This window comes from Hemitrygon akajei, chromosome 14 (genome assembly GCF_048418815.1).
Source record: "Hemitrygon akajei chromosome 14, sHemAka1.3, whole genome shotgun sequence".
Taxonomy (NCBI): domain Eukaryota; kingdom Metazoa; phylum Chordata; class Chondrichthyes; order Myliobatiformes; family Dasyatidae; genus Hemitrygon; species Hemitrygon akajei.
In genome coordinates, this window is record NC_133137.1 from 30,607,985 (window position 1) to 30,623,170 (window position 15,186).

General features: G+C 39.9%; 1 protein-coding gene across 1 annotated transcript in view; it reads right to left on the bottom strand.

The window, feature by feature from the left end:
- Positions 1 to 15,186, bottom strand: part of LOC140738444 (clustered mitochondria protein homolog) — a 93,370-nt gene that overhangs the window by 58,546 nt on the left and 19,638 nt on the right. Inside the window, exons 8-11 of the mRNA XM_073065731.1 lie at positions 10,813 to 10,960; positions 7,064 to 7,156; positions 5,454 to 6,148; positions 3,094 to 3,191 (exon numbers count right to left, since the gene is read on the bottom strand). Of these exons, the coding sequence (XP_072921832.1) occupies positions 3,094 to 3,191; positions 5,454 to 6,148; positions 7,064 to 7,156; positions 10,813 to 10,960 (1,034 nt within the window). The remainder of the gene's footprint in view (positions 1 to 3,093; positions 3,192 to 5,453; positions 6,149 to 7,063; positions 7,157 to 10,812; positions 10,961 to 15,186) is intronic.

A 15,186-nucleotide genomic window follows, 5' to 3' on the forward strand; every position in this document is an offset into this window, starting at 1 on the left:
CAATAAACTGTTGTGGTTAGTTACTGACTGGTAATCCAGAGACCATGACTAATAAGCCAGAGAGACAAGTTCAAATTCCACCATAGCATCTGTGAAATTTCAGTTAATAGTATGAGATTTAAGGGGGGGGAAAAAAGTCCTTGGTGCTGGCTAGCACACAAATATTAAAACCTGTAAGTTTCACAGATATCCACTAAAGATGGAAATTTCTCATTTCTATATTGGCGGCTTAGCAAGAACATTTGGTTCAAAAGTAATTAGGGTTGGGCAATAAAGACTGAGCTTTCTAGTGTCAACCTCATCCTGAAATAAATAAAAAACCCACTCCCTTAGCTTCAGTTTGTTATTCTTCAACTTCAAGCTTCAGTTAGAATCTGAAACATGAATAAAAGCTTGGATACAACGGGATAAGTATACACAGTAGGCACTTTCAACTATACATAATGGTTATGATCACCATTCCATAGAATGTAGCAGCTTTTAGTTTGTGTTCTTTCCATGCACGAGTGACTGCAAAAGTATATAATTAAACGAAAAGCTGCTAAAATTAAACTAAGAGATCCTTTGGTTAGCAGGATGAAGATACGTCTCTACCAAAGGTGTAAGGTGTTCCTTTCCTCCACTACCCTGAAGGTCACCTGTTTAGCCCCTGATCAGGGTCACGTGAAGCCATGGGAGCAGGTGGTGGATGGTCGTATGAGCAGCTGGTGCACATCAGAAGTCCTGGTTATGTGACCACTGATGCCAGGCAGACAATCTCTGAAGGGTATTGATAATGCTGGGGTCACCCATCTTGTAAAGACACTGCCCAGAAGAGGGCAACGGCAAACCAGTTCTGCAGAAAAATTTCCCAAGAACAATCATGGTCATGGAAAGACCATAATTGGCCATGTCATACAACATGGCACATAATGAACAAGCAAAGTGAAAAAGGGACAGTAACATTATACTGTCATGGCAAATAGACTCAAAGGGCCAAATGGCCTGATTGTGCTCCTATATTTTATCGTCTCATAATGGCATTGATGAGAACACCTTGTATCATGACTGCAAAATAATACCTTTAAAGTTCCCATAAAGGGTTGTTTAAAAAAAGCTTGTCTTCAGGGGTTGTGGCATTGAATATAAAAGCTGGAAAGTTATGCTGTAGCTCTATAAAAGTTTGGTAAGGGCACATTTCGAGTATGGTGTACTGCTCCTTGGCCACACTATATAAGGGATACTTTGGAGAAGGTGCAAAAGTGTTTATCAGAGTATTATCTTGATTGGAGTGTACTAACCATAAGGAAAGACTGGATGACTTGGATTGTTTTGGTTTGGACTGCTGGAGATTGAGGAATGACCTGGTGAAGAGTTTTTAAAAAAAGTTGTGACAAGCATAGATAGTGTATCTTTTCTCAAAGCAAATGAGTTAAACGTTAGAGAGCATAGGTGAGAGAAGGGAAGTTTAAAGGAGATTTCAAGCTAAGTGCTTTACACAGAGGGCAGCAGGTGCCTAGAACTCACTGCCAGAGCAAGTGGTAGAAACAGATATGATAGCAATGTTTAAGTGGCACTTGGACAGAAACATAACCATGCAGGGAATTGGATATTGTTCAAGGGATTGGGCAGATTGGATTTGCTGGTACCAAACTGCCTGTTCCATTGCTATGCTATGTACCAGTCTGGTTTCCTTCTATGAACCTTGAAATTTATTTAAAAAAAATGACTTGTGTTCTGTTATGAATTAGATCAACAGTGGGTGAGCTTAACCCAAAATCTGACAATTACTGCAAGCTGGAGAAATCAATGCTCATGCTATCAGGTTGGAGCCTACCCATATGGAATATGAGGTGTTGCTCCTCCAACTTGAGAGTGGCATTATCATGGCAGTAGAGGAGGCCTTGGACCAAACTATACCACAGTTGCGGAACAGTTAGCACGATGCTATTACAGCTCGAGGTGTCGGAGCTCAGAGTCCTCCCTGTGAAATGCGTGGGTTTTCTCTGCATGCTCTGGTTTCCTCCCACAGTCCAAAGATATCCCGGATAGGTTAACTGGTTATTGTAAATTGTTCCGTGATTAGGTGCTCAGAAGGGCTGGAAGGACCTATTCCTGTTCTAGATCTCTAAATAACTCAATATTTCGGAATGGGAATGGGCAGTGGAATTAAAATCATTGACCACTGGTAAGATTACGAAGGTGCTATGACTTTGCACCTGTTATCCACTTGTACTTTCTCTGTAACAGGATCACTCTATTATGTACTGTAAAGCTTGTTCTACCTCACACTGTTGCAATGATTTGATCTGCACAGATAACGTACAAGTTTGCACTGTCTTGCATGCCAACTAGGCAGGCTGTTTTAAACAACCTCAAAATTGTCATAGCTGTTATTCCACAGTGCAACAGAGATAGATAATTATTTTTCTATTATAAAAGTAAAATAAGAACTTTCATTCTTTGTATTGCATTCACAATTTTTTAAAGCAAGATTAGCTACTAATTTGTGCAGGGCAAGTTCCTGTACAGAGCAGGATAAATTATATTAATCCTTTTGAAGAGATAAGCGTATTGACTAAGGCTGGACACTTTTTGTTCCCGTTTTGAATGGTTCCAAGCATCCACTAAAGAGAGCGACAAAGCTTCAAGGGAAATATTATTTATAGACCAATATGTTGGCTCAAATTATGTTTTCAAGTGCTGGAATGGGACTTGAAATCATAACTTTGTCTCACAGGAAAAAGTGCTATAATGCTGACAATCATGAGATCCCAGCCAATTATTCATCTGTGTATTCATATCTGACCAAATTATAAGACCTGCCATAAGTACAGTGAATGAAAGTCATTTCTGTGCCAGTATCTACTGTCACTATTCAATTTTTAATAATAAAAATTGGCCCTATCCAGGTGTTCTTTGTTGCACAAAATTGAATTTCATTGCAGTATGCCAGAACCGTGACTTATGATCCTAAGACTCAGAACACTCTGGGATTCAGATTTCACTTGTATTTCCTCCCTGTTTTACATGTCGTCTGCTGTCCACTCCGCAATTCTCTTTACTACAGCCGTGGATACCTCATCCTTAACTAATTTTTGCAAGCACTCTTACCAAAAGTTCTTATTGCGCTGTCTCCGTCCTCCATCAAACTGTTTCTTCTGTCATTTCTGCTCATTTTCTCCTTCAAGAGCTTTGAAAACTGCATGTGCCTGAAGTACAAAAGACAGTCAAACAAATGTACAAGCACATGCTGGGTAACAATATTACAGGCTTCTAAGTGCATCTTCAAGAAACAAAAATTCTCTGCTGGGATATGCAATTTCAATTCTTAAATAAACGTGGTGCAGAAGCATTGCCAAGGAGATGGGTTGCGCAATAATAAGCTTCACAAACATACTTGCATGTGTCAAATCCACGTTTGTACTTCCACCAGCAGGAAATGCCAATTGGAAGACAAATGGTTTGTGCCAGCTGATAGAATTGGAACCGGAATACACTTCTCCTTGTCTATACACAGCATCTCATAGCTTTGGCAGGCCATGGAAATATGATTACTCAGTAACTGACAGGCAGACAAGGGACCCATAAGTTTTCCCTCACATGACATGATGAATTTAGAACATGATTTTATCCCTCTCCAATTTTTGAATACAAATTGTAAATATAGTAGTAAACGAAATGTAGCAGAAACTAAAATAGTTTTCAAAGAGATTCATAAATTTTAAACTAGATCTTCAAGGTCTCTGATCACAGTCAATGTGAAATAGCCTGCTTTCACTTACTCAATTCTGGCAGAAGTATCTCCCTTTATAACCAGCCAGGATTTGCTCTGAGGCTCTTGGTTTAAATTTTGCCTAACAATGCAAATCTTTTTCCCTTGCAGCCAGATTATACATGTATGTTATGCTTTCCAAATGAACTTGGGTTACCATACTCAGATTGTGGTCCACCACCATGGGGAAAGGAAAATGCTTGGAAAAAGAAAGAGGGGAAAGGAGAAAAGAAAAAAGACTTTTCATAACCTAATGTGCTTGCATCCCTCCCAGCTGCCAATTATTCGGCATTATAGACCACATGGAGAAAAATGCAAAACAAAGCGTTATACCGTATTCAGTGCAAATCTGAAAATGATGTAACATTTTAAACTGGCTTTGAAATTAGTGACCAGTGCTACAAGTATATTTCCTTGTGACAAAGCCGAGTTTAATAACAGAGTCTATTCCAGCTCTTAAAACAATCCCATCAACCCCATTTCCTCACTTAAGATCTCTAACATGGCCATTAACTCCTCCCTGGTTCTCCTACAACCAATATATACTGGATAATTTATTGTAGACCATTCACCTACCAACTAGTGCACAGCTGGACTGTGGGTTGAAAACAGGAATCCTTGCAGAACATGCAAGTGTCCCACAAGTAACCGTGAAGTTCAGGAACAAACCTAGATCCTTGCAGTTCCATCATGCAAAGTCTTGAGGTGAGCTGGCCAGTAATTAGCTTTGTCTTTATAGAAAGCGCAAATTTGACATGCCCAGCCTTGAATTCTACCCCATAACACATGCCAACTCAACAGGTGCATACACAGGTAGAATAGAAGCTTGTGGCCATTTATCCACAGTTACCTTTGCCAGATAGAGCAAGATGATGCAGATAAGAAGGTCCCAAATATTTGAAGAATAAATCAGAAATAAGAGAAAAGAAATGGAACCTTTCATGTATTCTTTAAAATGAAGTATTAAAGAAAGCAGAAAAAAAATCCCTCCAAAAAAAAAAAAGCACAAGCTGTTGAGTTATCTGAAAATTTAAATATTGAAATGTGTTGATTTTTGGTTAGGCAAGATTATGAAAGTAGATAAAGACATAATGGTTTGTTAAATTCATTCAAATCTGCAATGCATACTGTATGTATACATCTGCATATTAGACTAACAAGTAGTGCATGCGAGCTTGATTTCAACATTTAAGAAAAGTTTGGATAGATACTTGGATGGTAGACTTATGGAAGGCAGGTTGGAGTAGGCAGCTTAAATAGTTTCAGCATGGACCAGATGGACTAAAGGGCCTGTTTCTGTGCTTGTACTTTTCTATGACACCATGAAAAAATGAAGATCATCATGGAAAAATAAATGGATTTTGTAAGGAACAATATTTAGGAAATACCTTAAAGGATAAGGTACAAGCCAAAAAATTATGATTGCAAGAAACTTCATAGGCTGTTAAAAATAGCACTGCTGGAAAGGATGTAATATAAAAAAAATACAGAATGTAACACCAAGAGTTAAGTAATTGCTTTATAAATATTTTTAAAGGATATTTGAAGATAAATAGTAAATTGGCAGGAGAAAGAGGCTTATTGTTTTTTCTGAAACAACGCAAAAGTACAGATTATATTGGCCAAAAGATTTGGTTCTCTGCTGGATTATACAGTGATCCCCTACACATTACTTTTAATGATATAGTATTTTCGTTACTTGTGCTGGATGAAACTCTCCACCAATTCTGGCCGTAGACAGCAGAGTTTGTGTCGATACTCTTTTGGGAATCCCAAGCTTTGACATTCTTCATGTAACTCTTCCCCATCTATTGGCAGATAGTTCAGGTCCGAGGGGAATGTCCGGAATAAATCAAGAAGATAGCGTCGCCCGTCATTCCCCACGACTCCTTTGCAATCCACAGACGAGCACAGCATAATGGGCTGTTCCATTTCATTTAGAATCAGGTGCTTCTGGATCCGAAGGGGCTTGGAGGTTTTTAGCAAAAGGCCAACAAACTCATGATCAGAAGTGACAGCTTTTCCAAAGTCAATTGATCCATAAACCACATTCTGTTCTTGCTCCTGGTCCAGAATTCCAGGAATAATCGACTGTGCTATTACTCGGTAACCCCGGTAATCCACTATTACAGTCCCCAGTAGGTGCAAACCATCCACATTTAAATCACTATAAGCTTGTATCCCTTTCAAGTCATTGTTTGACGCAGCATAGGCAGCATGGTCCCCACCGGACTCCCTAAAGTTGTCCCGGATGTCAAATCCAAAACTAAAGAAAATGTTATTCCAGACGAACATCTGCATTTTGATGTAGTCTCCTGGATTGATGGCCATGATGCTCCCATCAACAACTGCCATCGCACCAGAAATAGCAGCTGCAACAAAATTACTGTTAACCTGGTTGGGAACAAAAAGGAACATCTGAATTAATTTCTGCTTGGAGAACAAGACTGAGGCACAGTATATAATGCAAACTGAGCTTGCTGAGAACCAGACACATATGGCACACAACTCACCTGCACATTCAAACATAAGTTTCTGTGCTGTAATGTTCTATGGTTCTATAAGCCCAAGTACTGCAGAAATGTTAAAAGGCCAATGCAAAATGCACAATATGACTTAACAAAATGAACATCATTTTAGTCAACTCTAAGTTGTAGTCGAAAAAGTTGAAAATCAAGTTTTAGTTCAGTGGTATTTCTTTCAAGGTTGATTAGTCCTGACATTGCATATCATAGCATACTTTTATAAAGAGTGGATTGGAAGGTAGAAACAAGCAAGAGGTCAAGAAGTAATTTCCACTTGGAGGACTACAGCTTCTCCACATAATTCAACTGGACATAGGTCATGCAAGAAATTACTTCCCATCACTCCAACCCAACGATCTCATTGATTTCCATCCCAAATCCAGAAATAACACTGTCGCCGTTTGGTTAATTTCTGATAATACATTCATAGAACATACAGTGACAAGTTAAAACATCCTGCCAGCCAGTGGCTCAACTCCACTTTTTGTTGAGCATCAGGAATACTTAATCCTGTCGCACAGGATCCATGGAAGAATGTGTGCATTTTGTTTCTCAATTCCTGTTTGGATAAAATTTACCTGACACCTCTCACACAAAACAGAGACCATGCATATAACTGGAAATTAAATCTTAAACATAAATCTTCAATCGGCAAAGAAAGATGAAAAAAAAAACTAAAGATTTGAGTCACACAAAATGAGAGTAGGATTTTCCTGCACATGTTGCAGTGAAGTCCAGCAGTGATTTCTTATGAATTATTTGATCAGGTGTTTCTCTTGCTGACCTTGAAGATTGTTTGTTCCTTCAACAGTCGCTGCATTATGTCTTGACTTGGCATTTCCCGTGATATCTGGAGCTCCTCATTCCAATCTCGAACCTTTAGAAAACATCAAGTTGCTCAATAAACCAATTGGACGCCAGGCAAACACAAGATTACCAACATTAAAATTTTATAAGTACAGAATATAAAATAATTTTACCATTATTGATGCCATCCAATCATGTCAGCCTAAAAACTGCCAAGAATTCACAGCCTGAATGCCGTGATAAGTGAAATAAGCACAACCGTAACTCAATACTCAGCTTTAGCCTGCATTTCTGATTATTTCAAGTAATTTTGATATAATGACAGACATCAGGACTAAGGAAAAGGTAGCAGAAATCAGATCAAAACAATAACAATTTAGAGCCTTGGTCATGAAAGCAGAATTCTCGACATCTTAGTCCTAAAGATCTGACTCTAGCACTAGACATTGTGCTGAAATCAAATTTGGCAAACACCCCAAAATAGGAATGGGGAAGTCTGTAGAATTATTGCAATATGTGCAGCATACCATCTTGTCTTCTTTTTAAATTTACTTTTTAGCTTGTTCAGCACAACACTGTGGGCCAAAGGGTCCGTTCGTATGCTGTACTGTTCGATGTTCTATGTCAGCCTTTGAATTTTGCCCCAATTCTGGGTCCAGTCATGGGATCATTCTTTATCTGATTTCAATTATTTGCCTGCTCTCCATACTATTAATTGCCTGGCTACATCAGGAGGAGCCCAATATCAAAAACAGCGAGCTCCATTTAAAAAAAAAGCCAACTTGCGCTTTAATCATCATCATTACACGCCGTATCGTATGGCGTGTTTGATCACGGTCTCATGACCGTGATTGTTCTGGGCAAATTTTCCTACAGAAGTGGTTTGCCATTACCTTCTTCTGGGCAGTGTCTTTACAAGACGGGTGACCCCAGCCATTATCAATACTCTGCAAAGATTGTCTGTCTGGCATCAGTGGTCACATAACCAGGACTTGGTGATGTGCACCAGCTGCTCATACGATCATCCACCACCTCCTCCCATGGCTTAAGGTGACTTATCAGTGAGGGTTGTGAGCTAAACAGGTGCTACACCTTGCCCAAGGGTGATCTGCAGGCTAGTGGATGGAAGGAGTGCCTTACACCTCCTTTGGTAGCAATTTATGTCTACCACACCTCCCAGCTTCAAAGAGAGGCATATTTCAATTGCAGCATATTGTACTGGTTGATCTCGAAATGAATTCGGATTGGGGAAGTCTCGAGAGCATTGTAATATCTGAGAGAAAGAACGCCACATTATTTTTTAAAAATATAAAATTCTTGAAACTGATGGAAAATAGAAGAGATGTGCCCTAGCCACTTTAAGGAAGAATCTCCAGATTTATAGAAAATGAGAGTAGTAGGCTAAGTGGCCCTTCAAAACTGTTCCTCTATTCAATATGGTCATGGCTAATTATCCAAATTTAGTATCCTTTTCCAGCTTCAATTGCTTTCTGTGGAAGACAATTCCATTAATTTACCACTATCGAAAAGGAGTGGTGAACTACTGGAAATGTTATTTTCATGTCTGCCTTGTCTGAATTTCAGAAGTGGACCACCTTTGACATTAAGACAACATTTGAAAACGTGTGGCATCTAATTATGTTCCCAAGCACCACAACCTTCTCATTCAACTGCTTTATCAGTGGCTTCATCATCAAGGCCAGAGGTGGAGAAGCTCACTGGCGATTACAGAATATTCAATTGCAAAATGAATTCTTCAGGTAAGGAATGAGCCCATGCCTGCATGGAACAAGAATTGGGCCAAAATTCAAAGGCTGACATAGAACAGTACAGGAGCAGACCCTTCAGCCCACTATGTTGTGCTGAACAAGCTAAAAATAAAAAAACAATCCCTCCTACCTACACAATGTTCATATAGCTCCAACTTCCTTGCATCCATGTGCTTACCCAAGTGTCTCTTAAAAGCCTCTAATGTACTTGTCTCTACCATCATACCAGGCAGTGAATTCCAGGGCATCCACAATTCTCAGAGTAAAGAATGTACCCCTCCTGCCACTACCACCTGTCACCTTCAATGCATGCCCTCTGTTATTAGAAATTCCCTTGTCTACTCTATCTATGCACCACACGTACCAAATCATCTCCAACAATGCAGACTCTAATAACTACTCCTGAAGTTGATTTGCATTACCAGATCAAGTCCCCCAGTCCTTAGCATTCTGTGGGATGACCGACAACAGATGACCCAGTATACCAATATTATGCCAGAACAGTTTAGGAACTGGGGTATCCTTCTTCTCTTCCAAAAACTTTTTTTGCTTTGTGTATTTTTTTTATATATAAAAAGGATTCCAAGGCGAGTCCCTACCATTAGCCTTGTGTCTGGGAGCATTTAGCTTGCAATGTAACAAAGAAAGAAAATGTGCAATGCCAACATCTGCAGATATTCTTGGTTCAATTAATGTTTTACACAGAATCATTGCAGTCATCAGAAAGTTCTTAAACACCTGCCATTGCTTTTCGGGACCATAATAACAAAAAAAAACACACCCAACTCACACAGCATCTGTGAGTAATAGATGATCTCATTTAATCAAAACTGGCAGTTCTGGCATTCATTCAGATTATGTCAGCTCCGACAGTTAAATATTTATTGAGCAAATGCTAATGCCCTCACCAGAGCTGACATCAGACACATTTCATCCCACACAATAAAAAAATTCACGAAGACTGCTTTAGAGCTTGAAAAGGCAGCTGCAACACCCAAAAAGCAGAAATTGCCATGTTGTCCTTGGCAAGACACCAAGATATCATTTGAAGTGGATAATTAATTTCAGTTATGACATATTAGAACCCAACACCCTATCTTGGACCTTCAGGAAGTGAGCAAGAAATTTCCTGTTTATCACAAATCAGTTGTTTTTCTCTGCTGGATCTTTTGCCTATCTCAAGGCAAGCACTGTAGCCTGCACGGATCTTTCCTCATCCTTCACAGCATTCCCTAATGTGTCTATTTAGCAGATTTCTTCCAGGATCCCAGCTCCCCTGAAGAAGGGGAAAAAGAAAAAGCTACAAAAAAAAAATCAGCCAACACTCAGATGAATAATGTTGTCTATTAATTTGCAGCAATCATCACTTGAGCACCAGAGCAGACTCAGGCACGTTTATATCACAAGAAGTTAAAGGCTAGGGAATGGAGGACAGCTGATGTCCAAGTATAATCCAGAGTTGAGGGGGGGAGGGGGGAAAAGGAGAAATTAAATAAAGAAATTTATTATGTGAAACCAGCTTCTGGAATAGAATTTAAACTTTATTTTTTCTTCCCCCAAGAATTTCTTTCAGACATGAGAGGCTTTCTCCATTGAGGTTGGGTGGGACTACAACCAGAGTTCATGGGTTAAGGGCGAAAAGTGAAAAGTTTCAGGGGAACATGAGGGGAAACTTCTTCACTCAGAGGGCTGCGGGAGTGTGGAACGAGCTGCCAGCACAAGTGGTGCTTGCAAGCTTGATTAAAATGTTTAAGCAAAGCTCTGATAGGTGCATAGATAGTAGGGGCATGGAGGGCTATGGTCTCGGTGCAGGCTGATGGGAGTAGGTGGTTTAAATGGTTTTGGCATGGGCTAGATGGGCCAAGTGGCTTGTTTCTGTGCTGTTCTTTTCTATGACCTCCCATACAAAGCTGAAAAAAGTTCTCTACAATTTATGAAATATTTGCAGGCCTTGTACCTGTCTATTAATATGCTCTTCAATGCAAAGATGAGAGGTGTATGCGTCCTCTGCCCTCATAAAGTTGATGGTATGCTGCCTGTGTGGGATGATCCAGTTATAGGTCTGGAATGGTGTGGCAAGCCTTGTGAATGGATGGCAGGTTGTCCTGAAATTAAAGTGACAAAATACAATGCAACTTCTTATCATCATTTTTCTTAGGAAGTGTTTTTAAGAGAAACCAAAACCATATATTCTTGCTAAAAACTGACCACCACATTCACTCTTCCTGACAACAGTCATAAAGTAAAAATTATACTTGTCAAATTTAGTGTCATTGTACCCAAGACACATTTTGTAATATGAAGATAATCTGCAAAATTTCCAGACACTGCCCAACCCTGCCCATGTTTCAGGCTAATCTAGTAGTGAAACTCATTCACACCATTTTCTCTACCTCAGACTTCCTAACTCTTCCTTTTCTAGCCTCAAGTCCATAAGACCATAAGACAAAGGAGCAGAAGTCAGCCATTCGGCCCATCAAGTCTGCTCCACCATTTCATCATGAGCTGATCCATTCTCCCAACTAGTCCCATTCCCCCGCCTTCTCACCATAACCCTTGATGCCCTGGCTACTCAGATACCTGTCTATCTCTGCCTTAAATACACCCAATGACTTGGCCTCCACCCACCTGTGGCAACAAATTCCACAGATTCACCACCCTCTGGCTAAAAAAATTTCTTTGCATCTCTGTTCTGAATGGGCACCCCTCAATCCTTAAAGTCATGCCCTCTCGTAATAGACTCCCCCACCAAGTCATCTAAAGTCAGCTGGCCATAACTTGCACCCTATGAGCCCCATCTGAGGATCCAAATTAAACATGCATTTTTAAATCCACATCTATGTGTCTTCCTTTTCCTGTCACTGAAATTCCTCAATAGTTCTGGCTTTTTGATAACCCCAAATTTTAATTCCAAGTTTGGATCCCCTCCCAAAAGCCTTGAATTTATTATATCCTGATTTAACTAAGGGGATTATGAAACCAGATGTGACTGGTCTCACATTAGGTTTCATAATAGCTTTAGCAGAATGCTCAATAAATCTGAGGGAATAAAGTGAGTAGTTGAAAGATTAGATAGGCAATTGTAAAGAAATTTTCTTTCAGCCAGGGAATGGCTAAGATCAGGAACCCAATCTCAAATTTTAAAAAGGCACTAGGTAAAACTCTCCTTACGTTTAAGTTTCTTTTTAATCTGTATAATGCAAAGCCTACAAGGTTATAGACTATGAGATGGGAAGTGTAATCAGGTTGGTTAGCTTTTCTTCAGAGAGCATACACCTGGTGGCTTTCTTCTGCACCATACATTCCCATAATTCTAATACTTCTTTGCTTCCTCAAAAGTTCAAAAAGTGCCATTTAAACCCAAGTAATCACTGTTACTAAACTTCAATACTACATCTTGAAGCAACACATTTTTCTCCCATATTCAGGGCTTAAAAAATATTTTGTTGGCACACACAGGAAAGTAGCAGACTTCCAAGATAAAAACTGTACAACAACCAGCAGTTTCTTACATTTTGGACAACCTCTGAGGATTAAAATTGTTTAAAACCATAAGACATAGCAGCAGAATTAGGCCACTTGGTCTATCAAGTCTGCTCCACCATTCCTTTTTACTTCAACTCCAGTGGATACGAGCCCCAGAGGTATTAAACACCCCTTATACATTAACCCTTTCACTCCCAGGATCATGCTCCTGAACCTCCTCTGGACCCTCTCCAATGTCAACACATCCTTTCTTAGATAAGGGGTGCAAAACTGCTCACAATACTCCAGGAATGGTCTGACCAGTGCCTTATAAAGCCTCAGCATTACATTCTTCCTTTCATATTCCAGTCCTCTCAGAATGAATGCCAACTTTGGTTTAGAGAATTAGACAAGTTCCTGCGTGTCAATATCTCTGAGGATCTATCCTGCACCCAACATTTTGACGCAGGTACAAGGAAAACACGTCGGCAGCTACACTTCATTTGGAGTTTAAGATCTGATATCTCACCAAAGACACTCACAGAATTCTACAGATGTACCACGGAGAGCGTTCAAACTGGCTGCATCACTGTCTGGTATGGGGGTGGGGGGCATTAGTGGCTTCTGCACACAAGCTACAGAGTTGTAAACTTAGTTAACTCCATCATAGGCACCAGCCACCTTAGCATCCAGGGGAGCTTTAAAGAGTGATGCCTCAAAAAGGTGTCCATCATTAAAGACCCCCATCATACAAGAAATGCCCTCTTCTCATTGTTACCATCAGGAAGGAGGTACAGAAGCCTGAAGGCACACACTCAGCAATACAGGAAAAGTTTCTTCCCCTCTGCCATCTGATTCATGAATGGACACAGAATCCACGAACTCTACCTCACTACCATGTTTTTCTAAAAATATTTATTAAAATATATATTCTAATTCTGATCTCAGTGTACAACAGACATACACAGAGCTAGCGGATTCAAACTTAAATGGTCAAGAACTTGCTGGTAATCACACTCCATAACACCACCAGGTCCCTCTGTGACAAAGTAAAATGTTTCACCAAAAGGACAAACCACAGTAGACAACCTTGGGAAGGAATAAAATACTAAATAGGTAACTTCAGGATAAATAAATGATTGCCATTTGATGATGCTAGTACTATTCGATTAAGACAAAACCTTACCAAGTTTTTTTTCCAGTGAATCAAAGACTAATGTTCTGATCAGACAGAAGAAATCAATATGATACTTGATGAAAACAAAGACATTCAAATAAATTCTGGCTAAAATTAGACATGACAATTGGAATTTGTTACCACAGGTTTAAACTAAATTCCACCCTCACTGGGAGGCTTGATGCTATTATTCCCACACTATGAAAAGGGCTAATCATTTCATTGTGCCAGATTGAAAAGATCAGGGTGTCGGGCCAGAGGCGAGGGATGGGCCAGTGATCTGCGAGGATTACTCGTCTCTGTGCAGAACCAAGACCGTGGCCTGGAGGCCCCTGGATCGGCAGCAGTGATGACTGGCTTCAGGCAGGCCTGCGCTCACTTTTGTGAACTTCAGTTCTGAATGTTATTTGCTTACTTTTATTGCTTGCAAGATTCCGTTTTTTTTTGTCTGCACGTTGGGGGGTTTTACTGTCTTCAATTTTTTTTAATGAATTCTATTGGATTTCTTCGTTTTGTGGCTGTCTGTAAGGAGATGAGTATAGTATACATACTTTTACAATAAATGTACTTTGAACGTGGACTTACTGGGCGGCAGGGGACAAAAATACTGAGCTTTAACTTTAGAAATACTTGCATAGATCTCTCAGATACAAAGTTAATACCCTCTGCCCCAGTTTTTTTTTCATTCCCTCTAAGATTCTGAAAGAAAGCCAGTATAACCAATTTATCAGTAAAATAAATGTAGAGTGAGAGAACAGCATTTTCACTCTGTGCCAACACCATACTGTCGGGCAGGATCTCCAGTAAGATCATGAGCAGCAGGAGATCATTTATCTAAAACCTGCATCTTTGATCACCCCTGGTGAACTTATGGAATTTGTTACCACAGGCAGCTGTGGAAGCCAGGTCGATGGGTGTAGTTAAGGCAGAGATTGATAGCTTCTCGCTAGGATGCGGCATCAAATGAGAAGGTTGGGGAGTGGGGCTGAGGAGGGGAAAAAGGATCAGCCATGATTGAAGGCGGAGCAGACTCGATGGGTCAAGGGCCTAATTCTGCTCCTGTACCTTGTGGTGTAATGGTCTAATCCATATTTTCTCTATGGAGGCAGCCAATCACATACTGATACGAGTGGTGAACACGTGATTCCTTCGCAGGCTTCTGAACGTTTATGTTTTTGACTCTGTAGATTAGCTTATCTTAAGAGTCCATTACAAACATCACAGAGGAGTACGGAGGGCAGACTCAGTCTCAAGTTGTGTCTCTGTCCCTGCTGTCCAAGGTATTTACTTATCACATTGTCTCATCTTGTCTGGCATCTCCTTAGTAAACTATATCAATAGCTGGGAGATCAGAATATGTCTCACCTCAGTGACGGCCTCAAGCTCAATATTTTTGACATTGCCTAACCTTAAGATAGCTCAACTGAGTACATTAGCTCTAGGGAGATCTTTCCTGGACAATATCAAATCATTACATCGCATTCTGCCTCCTTTTCAGAGTTCTAGAGAGGTCTAACAGTAATGACCGGGTGTCATTTGATCACTGTAGATATGCAAAATGTGCACTATTTGGATCAATGATTCAATTTAATATCAGAGAATATATATTGTATACAACCAGAAATTCTTACTCTTCACAGCCATCCACGAAACAGAAAAACTCCAAAGAGTGAATGACAGAAAATGTTA